This window comes from Epinephelus moara, chromosome 4 (genome assembly GCF_006386435.1).
Source record: "Epinephelus moara isolate mb chromosome 4, YSFRI_EMoa_1.0, whole genome shotgun sequence".
Taxonomy (NCBI): domain Eukaryota; kingdom Metazoa; phylum Chordata; class Actinopteri; order Perciformes; family Serranidae; genus Epinephelus; species Epinephelus moara.
In genome coordinates, this window is record NC_065509.1 from 22884673 (window position 1) to 22898613 (window position 13941).

Consider the following 13941-nt stretch of genomic DNA (forward strand, 5'->3'; position numbering starts at 1 on the left):
AAATGGGTAAACGCATAAAAATACTGTTTGGATTCTGTTCACTCATTAATATATAATTATTATTATTATTACTATCATTAAAAGAAAACGAGGAGAAAACCAATACTAAAAAGCAGAAAGCAGACACAAGCACTTCAAAGTAAGTAACTGAGAACCAGTAGCTTAAGGGAGAATGTGGGGATAAGCTTTGCTGTCTGAATCCTTATACACTCCACTAACTGCTCTACAGCCACACATACTTGCTCATCTAAACAACCTGGCTTTTTGCAATTGCAAATAGTCATATCAGGTTTTTATATACAGGGCTTTATTATAAGCCCTTACACTTGCAAAGCACAATAATGGCAGGAAATAATAGCAGGCTTTTTCCAGACGTCTACAGGAGGAAGATGGCAGTATACTCGCATAGTTTCTCTGCTACAAATATTGCAGTGGAATTTGGCTAGTTTCATCATAATAAATTCTTGTGAATACCGAGCTGTACCATCGTCATCAAGCTGTACAGATGTACAGTGTAACAGCTTGCTATTATCTCAGACTGGGCATCAGTTCAACCACATTCAAAAGCTCAGTTACGTAACGAAAATGCAGCATGTAGTCTTATTAAGAATATATCTTCCCATATTTTCTTCCATAAAGTGGTGCTTAGGTAAAACAAAGCCACCCACCACTTAAAATGTAGCTGAACCGCAGCGAGAAAGCCAGCAGGAAGCCTGCAGCTCCCAAAGGTGGTGTACTTTCTGAAAACTTTGACAGTCTGCATCCTCAAAAAGCCAGACCTCACTCGATTTATTGACTTACTATATAATGTATACTTCTCATTTCCCATGTTGACAGCTTAATGTTGTACTTCAATCCTGGTGAAAAAGATATTGAGCAGCACAGCACTGCTAACGGTGGCCTTGGCTGCAACGGCTGTTCGCAAGGCAAGTTAAGTAGTTTGAGAGGAGAAAGGTGAAAAGTCTTGAGGTAAAGAAGCCTCGATTGGAATAAATCCAGTAAGAGGAGCTTTTCTCACATAGTAGTCTGGACATGTTGTGCTCTTGCCTGACCTCAGAACCACTACCGAAAACATGTAGCCAAGTAGGCTTAATGCTGAAGTAAAAATTCATCAGGCAAAAAAAGGTCTGTGAGTGTATGTTAAGTCAAAAGCAGCTAAATGAGATCAGATGCATTACTACAAAAAAAACCTATGAAACACCACACAATATAGAAAACATTTAGAAAATGCTCTGTGATGGATTTGCTGTAGATGGTAATAGATTCATCACACATACATAAACAAACCAGGGATAATTGATGCTCAGAGTCTGACAGCAGCTTCAGTGGCTTATGGGGATGCCAACTATAAATAGGATTTAAAACGATCTGCTCTTGTTAGGGCAAAACCCATCTTAACATAACAAAAGTAATATCACATTGACTAATACAAACAAAAGGTTTTAATTATCATCTCTGCAGTTTCCGAGACTGTTTCAAGATTTGTTTAGTCAAATTCTGACATGCTCAGCAGCAGGAGGGAGACAGGAGGAGGAAGGATACCTGGCCTGAGCTTAACTACTGAACTTGACCTTATTTTCAATGAGAGATAAGGCAGATCGAGATACATGGCTTGATATATACAGACTGAAAATGGAAATAACCACAGATAAAGAGCTAAAGATAAAAAAAAAAACATGCACGCTTGAGTGTGTGTCAAAGTGTGGAATTGTGTCCATGAGAGGCATGTGCAGCCAGAAGGCGTGTCTCCCACCATCAGCTCTCTGCTCTTCTACCGAGCCTCAGAGGTCAACACCCCTGACCCTGCCCTGAGCGCACTATCCCCACCCCCCTGCACGTCTGTTTTCTGTGTGGGTGTGTGCGTACGCGCAACCCCGGCAGCACTGCTGGGCAACTGATGGAGAGGAGGAAGAAAGGTCAGAAAGGGTCAGCGGTGGCTCGGTGTGGTGTCGGTGTGTTTGCTGGGTAACGAGGAATGGGGGGTGCAAGAGGAGGAGGAGGAGGAGGAACAGGAGGATGAGGAAGAGTGAAGTCGAGCTTCCAGAGGTGAGGGATTAAGAGAAGGATAGGGAGGTCAGGAGGAATGTATTACGCCTTGAGCGGTGCGTTTAAGCAAGAGAATGAAGGACAAGGGGTGAAAGGTCAATGTGCATAACCAGAGCTGGTTGTTTATTGGGTGTGTGTGCATGCACAGACACACAGACATGTATACACAATACGGACACGGTGTGGATTAAATCATAAGTGCGTGCTCACAAAAACATACGATGCTTACACAAAAGCTCCAAAAAAATCCAAAATCTATTTTAAATAATGTTTCATTCTGAGCTACCAAACTTCAACAGATCTAAACAGACTGGGCCTGGTCTCTCTGTCTCTGTCTCTCTCTCTCTCTGTCTCTCTGTCTCTCTCTCTCTCACACACACACACACACACACACACAGTACATCTGCACAGGCAGACATACAGACAGGTGTGGGGCTATGAAAAGGCCACGGTGTCTTTATAGTCAGCTCTCAGAAAAGGTTATTAGACATCAACCGGAACAGGCGGCTGTCTCAGCCAATAAAAAGTGGAGGCGTGGGTGTACGGGCCAAGGGGGTGGAGGGGTCAAATCAAGGAGTGACAGGCGGACGTTAGGACTTGCCATACAGGTGAATGCAGATGGGACAGCTGCCAACACTGACATTTAACTGACATCAACAGCTAGCATCAGCCATGTGTGCATGCGCACTCCTGTTTATGTATATGACATGGGCAAGAGTCAGTGTGTGTATGTGTACCGAGACTGAATCTGAAGGTCAGATAGAATTATATACACACCCACACACACTGTCTGTCTGTGATTTCCTGGTGTCCTGGTTATGATATGAATATGGAGGAGTTAGAGCAGAAGGCTCAGTGACACTGGGACAAGGTGATAGGAGTGGACAGGTGTGCGTGCGTGAGCGTACGCCCGTGTGTCAGCGCTTTGTGCCAGGACAGCAGGTGGCTAGTCAAAGGACATCAGTGACCTTCTCCTTATCCCTCCCTCTACCCTCCTCTCTTTGTCCATCTCTCCCTCTGTCCCCAAGTCCCCATGTGTCTCACCCGGTGCTCTGTCTCCGCACAACAAGTCACGGGCACGTCGAGGAGATGAACACATACACAAACACAGGTGTGGGTGGTTTATTCATGAACTTGTGCGAGATGCTGTTTTGACACAGTGTTGCTGAATAATGTAAATGTGCAGTGTGTCCTCCCAGCAGAGGAGAAGGGTGAGAAAGGCTGGAGAGGATGTGTGAAAAAAAAGAACTAAATGGAGGTGTGTGTGTGATATTCTTACCTTTAGTGGCTGATGGAGGCAGAGCAGGAGGATTGAAATAGACATGGAATCAGGGAGAGAGGGGAGGGATGTGGGAGAGGTGAGAAACCGGGAAAAAAGACGTTGCTCATTACTGTGAAACAACATGATAACAGCAGTAGTAAAAACACACACGCCACACACTCACTCTTAGTCTGTGAGGAGAAGGTTAAGGTGAGTTTGGCAAAGAGCTCATTGTTTTCGAATTTCTCCTCTTTCGCCTTGGTCCAGAAACTCTTCTCAGAGAGGTCCTCAGGTCCGATCTAAGAGAGAGAAAAACACACAAAGAGACAAAGAGAGAGTCATGAAATGAAGAAGAGAGCGAGATGCATTGTATCCGTTAGATAACCATATCATCAAATTGGCTCAATTTTCCAAAAATGGTCATCTGTGCACCTGGCAAACAATGAGATGAGCAGATAAAGAAGTCAGCAGAACAAAAGAAACAGCCGGGCTGTAAAAGGAAGAGGCAGGGGTATGATAGTAGAGGGAGTAGAGAAGGGTAGAGGAAGGAAGGAAGGCACAAAGGAGGAAAGAAAGAGGAGGAAACAGGTAGTTATTTTCTTTAATCTTCGCACACTGTCTCTACCACACAACATCCTGAGCTTCAGAGCTTCACACACAGAAACGCAAAAAACACAGAGGGTTCCACTTTTCTTCCCCCCATTCTTTCATTTACTCAGGAGCTCTCTCTGTATCCCTCCCTTCTCTCTTGGTGTTGCTCTCCCTTTCTCTATTCCAGTCACAAGTCACAATTAACTTTGTATGTTTTTCCTCCACTTTCTGAGTGTTCTCATTAAAGGAGAAGAGAAAGTGAAACAGAGAGAGCGGGAGAGAAAGCAGTGGTAGTAAATTTACAGATATCAGTCCTTTCATTATGGACAAAGCCTCGGGGATGGGGGCGTAGGATGGAAAAGACAGAGAGTAGGGAAAGGAAATGTGATATGGGGATGAGCTGAAGGAGCAAGAAAGAAAAGCAAGAGAGCACGCAAAAAAGGACGATGAGACCAAGCCAGAAAAAAAAAAAGTTAATTTAAATTACAAAAGAATACTGTCCTTTCTAGCAGCAATTTAATTATCTTTCAGTGGCGCAGTTAAAAGAAGAAGGCTTATTAAAAAGCAATTTCTGTGACATCCTCGTCAAACACTCTCACCAGCCAGAGAGAGACAGAGAGAGAGAGAGAAAGGAGAGAGAGAGAGAGAGAGAGAGAGGGAGAGAAAGAGAGAAGCTAAATGCTGATGAAGTCTGCTGAAGCCATTAAACAGTAGCTTTAGGCTAAAGAAAGACAGAGGGCCGTTTTGATGTTTTAACCATCACAGATGAGAGGGTGGAGAAGAACATGAAGCACATAGTCATGAGATACACGTGTGCATGCAAGTCACTTTAGGTCAGAATTTCACTGTTAAAGCTCCATCTCACACTACAGAACGCCCCGAGCTATTTCCAACTGTATCGTAGAACTCAGCATGGTAAATTACATACAAACTTAAAATTGCTCCAGAATTATTTACAATAAAATCCTTCCCCGTTTTTACATGAGGATTACACTAATGTGGATAATGAGGAGCTGAAATACAGTGTGTTATATTGGCTGTCAGTACTGGCGTTATTTTTGGCAGATTGCCACAATAACAAGCAAACACAACTCCATCTAATTGTTCTAAAAATAATTAATGAATTAATAAAAAATTCTGGAGATGCCACAGGCCTAATTCGACATGAAACATCTGTTGCAGGAAGTGTCCGCAAAAGCAAATTATTCAAGCCAAGCATTTAAGTAGCTGTTATACAGTATATAAGTGGTTAGTTAAATCATTCATTCATTCATTTTCCATAATCCTGCTGGGGGTCGCGGGGGGGGGTTGAGCCTATCCCAACTGACATTGGGCGATATCACACCCTGGACAGATTGCCAGACTGTTACAGGGCTGACACATAGAGAAAGACACCATTCACGCTCACGTTCACACCTGCGGGCAATTTAGAGTGACCAGTTAACCTGCATGTCTTTGGACTGTGGGAGGAAGCCGGAGTACCCGGAAAAACCCACGCTGACACAGGGAGAACATGCAAACTCGGCACAGAAGGGCTCCCCCACCCCGGGTTCAGCAACAAGGTGACAATGCTAACTACTGCATCACTGTGCCACCCTAGTTAAATCATATGAATCAAAAATTGTAGACCATGAATGTCAATAATACAGAAGTGTGTGTATCTTTTTGATGGCAATGTTGGATAAAACCTAAGTTTAGCTTAGTTCAATGGCTGAACTTTCAATGCCCTTTGTATGGTGCACTGAGTGCTTCATCCTGCATAGGTTTCCCACTCTCATAACAGCCTAATTAAACCTAAAAGTTTATAAGTGTAAGATAATATCTCATACATGGGAGATAAACCTTTAGGCTTAATTGGATTTTTGGCCAACACTGCCCACAATTTTTATTTTTTTTTACCTTGCCTCTCAGGGCCTCCGTACAATGAGCTATGCCAGATTTCAAAATTTCACATTATCTTTTTACATCAACAGATAAAAAACTAACATTTTACAATCAATCTTTGAAAATGTATAATATATCCATCATGCATCTCAGGTCTGACCTTGCTCCAGTTGGCTCTCTTCAGCTGGACCTCAGGCTTGTACTCCTTCTTAGGCTGGAGTCCATAAGGCAGCGTGGGTGGTGCAGGGGCTCCCCAGCCAAATGGTGGAGGTGGAGGCATGCCTGGGCCTGGCGGCGGAGGAGGGACACCGGGAAACCCAGGAGGTGGTGGGGGTGGTGGAGGTCCCATCCCAGGCAAGGGTGGAGGGGGTGGAGGTCCTGACATGCCAGGGAGGGGCGGGGGTGGCGGAGGTCCTGGCATGCCTGGTAAAGGAGGTGGGGGAGGAGGAGGAGGAATACCGGCATGACCCGGTAAAGGAGGAGGGGGTGGCGGGGCAGGGATGCCTGCGTGGCCTGGGAGAGGTGGGGGTGGAGGAGGAGGTGGAGGGGGCATACCTACATTCTGGCCAGGGAGCGGAGGGGCGGGAGGTGGCAAACCTGGTGTTGGCACAGGGACAGTAACTGTGACAACTTTAGTCTTGGCCTCTTCCAGATCTTTAGACAGCTTTTCATTCTGCAGGGGAGCAAGGAGACAGTATGTTATCATAAATATTGATTAAACTATAACTGGGCATACCACTGTAAATCTTCACATCACATACAGTCATTTATCATATTGGCTTGACTTCACTGTGTATTGTTGGTTGTTTATTATTTCTGAATTGACATTAATTTTGTATAGCTTTGGCAACTTCCACCATTTCCGATGAACAGCCATGCCAACAGAGTGATTAGATTTAGGGGAGGAAAAAAGGCAGAACAAAAGAGGGGAAAGAGCGACATAGAAAGGGATTAAAGCCTGGGCAGGATTGAGTTTTGGGAGAGATGGGAAAGAATGGAGGACAAGGCGCAGAGAGAAAAACATAACAGGGGGGAATTAAGTCGACAGAGGAATTCAAAAGAAAAAGTTTTAAAGAGGAGGACAAACTTCTAAATTAGATTGGGGGGGTGAAATCAATTTTTTATTTCAACAGTGAAATACTAATTTCAGTATTTACATCAGTGAGGCGACAGTTCTTGAGAAAACTGTCCAAGTCGTGAAAGTAAGCCAGCGAATACTGGCCAATGAAAGAGGACTAGGCTTTGAATGGCAACATCCTATATGTGCTTTAAAGTATAGAGAAGATTATTTACTCTATGTGTTCGTAGTTGTGATTAAAGTGTTAACAGTGTGCAAGTGAAAGAGTGTCTACGTACGCAGCATAACTAATTGTTTGTGTCGTTTTCTCGGACTTTGAAAAGAAGGCAGTAACAGACATAAAGGGCCTCCGAGGCAAGCTTTCTTAGTGAGGCAGCAGATGAAGAGTTGGGCACAGCATCACACGGAGGGACAGTGAGAGATCTCTACATGTGAAGAAATCTTGGATGGGCAGTGCCTCAAACACAGAGAAAGTGAGCCATCTTGGTATGAGAAGCTTGTCTGATGCCTGGCTGGTGATGCTGTTGATGCGTTGGACAACTGTGTGTGCATATGCGTGTCTGGGCTTTCGCGTGGTGAGACGATGACTCTGCTGGCATCAGCCACTTTGGATGAAGCTCATTTTGGAAGCTGTGTACTTCTCTTACTGACAGACGCGCGCGCACGCAGACACACGCGGAGGAACATCTTCATGTGGCTATGAGCACACATGCACAGAGGCGGACTGTTCTGGGTCACTTGGTGTGTTTGTGAGTTTGGGTGTCACTGTGAGGCAGAGTCCAGCTGGTGTGGCAGCAGGACACTGACAGCTAAACAATCCTCATCTTTGCCTCCCTACTGTATGAGTGTACACACACACACACACACACACACACACACACACACACACACAGAGACACAGACACACATATACAGACACACACACACACATACATACACAACACCCTGCGTGTGTATCTTGGCCTTAAAAATTCTGTTTGTCCCATCTCCATCCTTTCCCTTTCTTCTCCTTTCTTCTCCCTTTAGTCACTCTTTATACTCCCATTTCCCCACTATCCACGTTTATATTGAGTTCTTAATCTCTAAAGGATTTGGCTTCTTCTCACGATATCCTTTTAGTTTTTTTTTCTTCCTCTTTTCATGCCATGCTAGCAGTTGGCTAAATCATTTAAGGCCAGGAGGCTTCTGTGTTTGTGTGGGTGTGCATAGATGTTGGACAACTTTTTGGTGCTTAGACTTCTGCAATATTGTATTTCGCTAAGCCTCAAAATATTTTTCCTTCTTGCAGCTTCAGAAACAGAAACTTCTGTTTTTGTGTGTTTGTGTTTCCAGAACATTAAACAAGACTGATTCTGTTATCTGACTCAAACTTTATTGATTCAGTCCTAATGTTCTGGCTCTCTTATATTGACAAAGGTATCAGGCAATGATGGCAATACTGTATGAAGTCTGTTTGAGCTGATCAGCTCGCCACAAAGATTTTTGGAAGTGTCATAATGGATTCAACTCATTTTTATTTCATTGATTTTAGATGTTTACTTTAAGATTTATTCACATTCATTCCAACACATATTCAGAGACGTTGTCACATTTATCTTACTGACTCAATACTCCACACACACTAAAATTTAAACAACACCGATTTAGATTTTAAAGTTACTTGAATTAAAAAAGGCATTGAGCCAGGTGGATGTATGTGTTTGCGTATACCTGCTGTTGCAGAGTGCCTAGCTGTTGTTGTAGTCCCTGGTTCTCCTTTTCTCGCTCCAGCTTAGAAGTGGCCAGCTGTTCCTTCTCTTGGCTCAAGTCCTGCAGCTTCTGCTCATAGTCGCCCTCCAGTTTCTTCAGCTCCACCTGCAACTCGTGGCGTGCTGTCAACTCTGCATCCAGCTAATACAAATGCAAAGGGTCATAGAGAGTTAGTTAGAGTCGGTTTCAGTAACCTAAAATGTGCGAGGCAGACATTTTGTGTCGTGGTGAACTTCAAGAAGTGTTGTCTTGAGGGAAGTAACGAACTGTACCACTGGTACCAGGGCTGCACAGATACTGCACCACTGTTGTGAAAATGTTCCTGATATGTTTCTGTAATGAATATTCAGCTAATCCTGTGCAGCATTTTCTTACACAGTGCAGACTCATCCACCTTGCAAACAAACTTCTTCTCCTGGACCGGAGGAACGGACTGAGTTGGCAATTATAAGGTACCATGCATACAGTAATATTATACTAATACCGTATGAGGAAAAACAACAGCAAACATTTATTTTTTAATATCATTTGAAAAATTAAATACAGAATAAAATTAATGTCTTAAATTACCATAGAAATATCTTAAGGGTTTATTGTGCAGGAATTAGGAGGATCTATTCGCAAAAACTTTATTAATATTCATAAAAACAAGACACAACGCGCTTACTCAGGATTAAACCTCTAAAACTGGATGCATGATCCTTAATGTAAATGATAATAAAATCAAAATCAGGACAGCACTCCAATTTGCATTTTTTAATATTGCCATACGGATGTTTCAGGCAAGATGCCCTTCTTCAGATTATATTTTGGCAATGTCCAGAATACACACTGTCGAAGGGCGCCCTGCCAGAAACGTCCATGAGGCAATATTAAAATGCAAATTGGAGTTCTGTCCTGATCTTTACTTAACTATATAATATGCATAACAATGTTTTCATTAGTTTGTAATCACCTAAAACTAAGTTCAAGTTTTTGTTACCTCACAGCCAAAATACATGGGGCACCGTCGTGACGCAGTGATAATGCAGGTGTTATTGCAGTGTTTGGAATGGTCGGCTATATTGTACTGAATTAATGAACTGACTGGATTGTGTAAACTACAGGATGCATTGATTTGAGTGTAAAAGAACCCACAAGTTGCTCTGCTGCTTTGCACTGCCTCTGGTACTATGAGGTATGCGTCATTTTTAAACAGATGGTACACGTTTTGTTTTTTTTACATAGTTCTATGTTGTCTTTTACCTGTTGGAGGGTCGCAGAGCCGTGAATGAAAAATGAAAAACTAGTACAGCCACGAAAAAATAGGCAAGTGCCGTGCCTCGTGGTCAGTATAGCAGCTTTAGTTGGTTATAATGGACACGCTATGCTGCAGTCATGCTGGGCAGACATGTTGCACCACGTCCTTGTCGTATGTACTTCGGCTGTTAGGCCGGAGCAAGTCCTCTTCCATGGAGTTCACCATGCTGTTCTACAGTAGCCGAGAACGGACAACACTGCGTCTAGATAGGGCCATTCATGTATTCGCGTCAGCCATTGTAGTTCTCCTTCATGCTTGGCACATGGGAGGAAGGTTTAGATCTGCAACCTCACTGTTAGATAACACTAAATGCTACACACGAGGCATTAAAAATATTCTGAAGCATTTGTTTTATAAAATAAAGGCTGTGTAGAATGACCAAAGAATGGATATGGTTTTGCTGCAATTCAGAGCTGCTTGTTGAGCTCTTCAAAGGCTAAATCACTTTTTAAACAATTTCCTTTAAAAAACGATTAAAAAGCAGTAAAATAATCTGAAATACACCACATAAATATCATCCCTGTAGCTACCAAAACACCAGGGTTCTCCAATCAAACATGTGAGTAAAGTGTGTCTGCGTGCACAAGCTTTTAGCCTCCCTCTTGAAGCTGCAGCAGTTTCCGTATCTCAAAGACCTGCACAAGGCATTTCCTGCAGTCTAGTGCTTTCAGTTTCATTGTATAATTTACACTGCAAATTAGTGTCAATTATTGAGTTAGGATGCTTCAGTGCACTTGTATGAGCTCACTTCTCACTTCCATTTTAAAGCCTTCATATCCATAAAAAAAAAAAAAAAAAAAAAAAAGAAAGAAACATTTTACCCCCAATTCTAATTTCCTCACTTTCATACATTTTCAAGGATTTTTCTTCTAGGACACTTGACAAACAGGATAAGAGCATTCAAACATATGACTACATGAACACACAGACACACATGGCCGTTTAATTTGCCGACAGCAGATCCGTTACTCTTGCTGTCAGCATCCTGACAGCCTCATCCCTAATTCTTGCCAAAGAGACTGCCTGCAATTACCCCATCATAGACAACTAGCAATATGGTGTGTGTGTGGTCAACGAAAATGAATCCAAGTGTGTTCATGTAATGTGTGCTTGTGTGGACGCGCGTGCGTTCAATGGATATGATCCCATGTGAGTGTGCGTTTCTTTGTGTGTGCCTGAATGAAGGCTAGTTTCAGCTCCCTCTTTGCAATTATCCTTTCACTGGGACAGAAACATCAGGGCAGCAGCACACCACAATCAAGGCATTTACCCCCTTGTGCGAATGTGTGTGTGTTGTGTGTGGTTTTTGCAAGCCTATAAGCGTATTTGTCTGTCGGGCGGCTGTCAGACACGTGTATGCTCATTCACTTAGTCACCCTCTGTCCATCCCTTTTTTTTCATTTGCCATCCCATGTCAGACAAAAACTGGTCGGACAGAATTTCATTACAGTCGCAATGTGTCTGTGTGTGAGAGGGGAAAATGTTAGCTTTTACAATGAATGATTTTCTTTTGTGTCTAAATGATTGTAATAGCTTGTATGCTGCTGGGATGACATGTAAATATGTCTGTGTGTATGCCGTGCTGCTGTGTGTGAGTGTGAATTTATGATTTTCAATGTGAATTCATTATTTGTGCGTATTTCACCTTCTTCCCCAGCTCGGTTGCTTTGGCTTCGCTGGTTTCCACCTTGGTCTGGTCCACCATGTTGTCTGTGGCCAAACAGAGAGGGCAGAAGAAAGGAAAAGAGAAAGAGGGGAAAAAAAAGGTGGTGGATAAGATAAGGGTTTCAGACAACGCACCTACACACGTCTGGGCGTGAAGACATCGCACCCTTTAGTCTGGCACATGCTGTGCGCACACATACATTCACAAACAGATGCGTACACACAGAGCAAGCATCCGATCTGTGTCCCTATTTTTTTCCCTTATCACACTACTCAAAGTCAAGATCCGTGAGAAGATTGTGGAGGCATCTCATTACAACAGGATGCCATCTGTTGCATGCTGCTTCTACACATCATTACCTTTTAAGCCTCTAATACACACACCTTTGTCTGACTGTGTGTGTATGTGCGGGAGAGGTGGGAGCACACTAATTTCCCTTTCCCTGTGCGAAATACATCTCACACTATTTCATATCAAATTCTTATATTCAAAAATGAAAGCCCATATAACAGTCTGGAAGTAATCCATTATCAGAGGTTCTGCTTGGTGGAGGACAAGGTGAGAAGGACACAGGCTGACCAACGGGGTACTTTTACTGAATAATTGCAGGGCCTACAGGTGGTTCAGTGCCCAGGGGCTTAGCGAGCATGTGCAGTAAAAGAACTAATTAGCATGAAGATGAATGCCACAAAGTCACTGGATCAAAGACAGCTAATCATGATGCCCAGGAGAGGGATCAAACAGATAGATAGCAGAGATAGAAGCGCTGCGAAAAGCTAAAACAGAAAATGAAGAAACTGCATAGATATATAGGGAGACAATTACACAGACTGCGAAGAGATAAAGTTGGAGTCTTCAGCTGCAATGAAAATATAGCTGGTGGAAAAAGGGAGTTAAAACTATGCAGGATTCCTTATATCTAGATAAGCTAGTAAGCAAGGCAGAGCAAAAATGAGAAGTCTATTTTGTGAAAGAGAAGATTTTGCCGGATGAAAGAACTTCACAATAATATGCCAACCCACATACAATTTCAGAGTGTGCATTTGTGTATGAGTTTACATGGTTATTGGATGTGTAATGGAAGAGGGAGGGGGGGGGTTACTTCTGTCATGGTGGCTAGGCTAAATGGGACAAACTTCGAATAGAGCACTAAGGGAGCCAGAATGTAGGGGGAAAAAAAACTGTGCTGAATTTCAGAGTTCAAAGAAAAACACTAAATAATGCATGCAGGGCAGAATTGGGCTGCTTTCCACCGATAATAACTCTGGCAGCCTTAAAGGAGGCCAGCCAGCCTGTGTGTGTGTCAGGACGCATTTAGAAGCAGTGCAATTAGAGCCTCCTGCGGTGAGCAACGGAGACCTGCCATAAAGGAGTATTGAACTCTTGAGACATGGCCTGCACCTCCATTATGCTCTGGTTTAGTTTACTATAGTCAGCAGGTGTTTCCTAGTCAACATTTAGTGCTGTCACTCAAGTCCACAATTCCACACGTGCATACACAAGAATGCACCACTTTTCATCAAAGTTCAGCATTTCATGTTTGCATACAAAGGAGGGTGAAATGAAATGACACAGAACAATGGCAATCAGAATACTTTCATGATCCCGCTCAAAAGTCTGTGTTACCCATGTGGCTGGTTTGGACTCAGTGTTTTGCTCACAGGCATTTAGACAATAGGTTCACAAATGTTCAAATCTGTTTTAAAAGTATAGTCAGGTACCCAAGTGTATGTCAAACCAGTTTTTGCTTGCTGTATTTATTCGTCTTTTTCATACTGGCCATTAAAAGATCCTTTCCTAATGTGCTTCCAAAGGAAGTGATGAAGAAAAAAATCTACAGTCCTAATTCTCTGCAAAAATGTATTCCAAAGTTTTATCGCAAGCTAATATGTGGCTTCAGCAGTCTGAGTTAATCAAATCAAGTAGTGTCCTCCAAAGTCTTTTTGTGTTTTCCCGGACACTATTTTCTTGCTGAGCTGCAGTGGAGGCATCGTAACACAAAGAGGGAAAGATGTGCTGAAAAGAGTAACTTCGAAAGGTACTCAACTTGATTTGATTAACTCAAACCGCTGAAGCCACATTTTAGCTTCGGTTAAACTTCAGAATATATTCTTGCACAGATGGAGGACTGTGGATTTAGTTCCCCATCACTCCCACTGGTAGCACTTTAGGAAAAGGATCTTTTAATGGTCGGTATAAAAAAGAGGAAAAATTCACAGCAAGCAAAACCAGTTTCAATGACTAAATTTACATGCACAAAAAATCGTTTTTTGAGCTGTTATTCCAAAAAGACAATTTACCCACTAAGCTGTTTACATGGCTAATGAAAATGAATGTTCCACTAATGTTCCTATTTATATGCAGCC

The 13941-nt window shown here is 42.8% G+C and overlaps 1 protein-coding gene across 1 annotated transcript in view; it reads right to left on the reverse strand.

Moving 5' to 3' along the window:
* LOC126388554 (protein diaphanous homolog 1-like) overlaps nt 1–13941 on the reverse strand; it is a 115523-nt gene that overhangs the window by 61157 nt on the left and 40425 nt on the right. The window contains exons 14-17 of the mRNA XM_050041745.1: nt 11555–11619; nt 8571–8750; nt 5943–6455; nt 3492–3606 (exon numbers count right to left, since the gene is read on the reverse strand). Coding sequence (XP_049897702.1) covers nt 3492–3606; nt 5943–6455; nt 8571–8750; nt 11555–11619 — 873 coding nt within the window. The remainder of the gene's footprint in view (nt 1–3491; nt 3607–5942; nt 6456–8570; nt 8751–11554; nt 11620–13941) is intronic.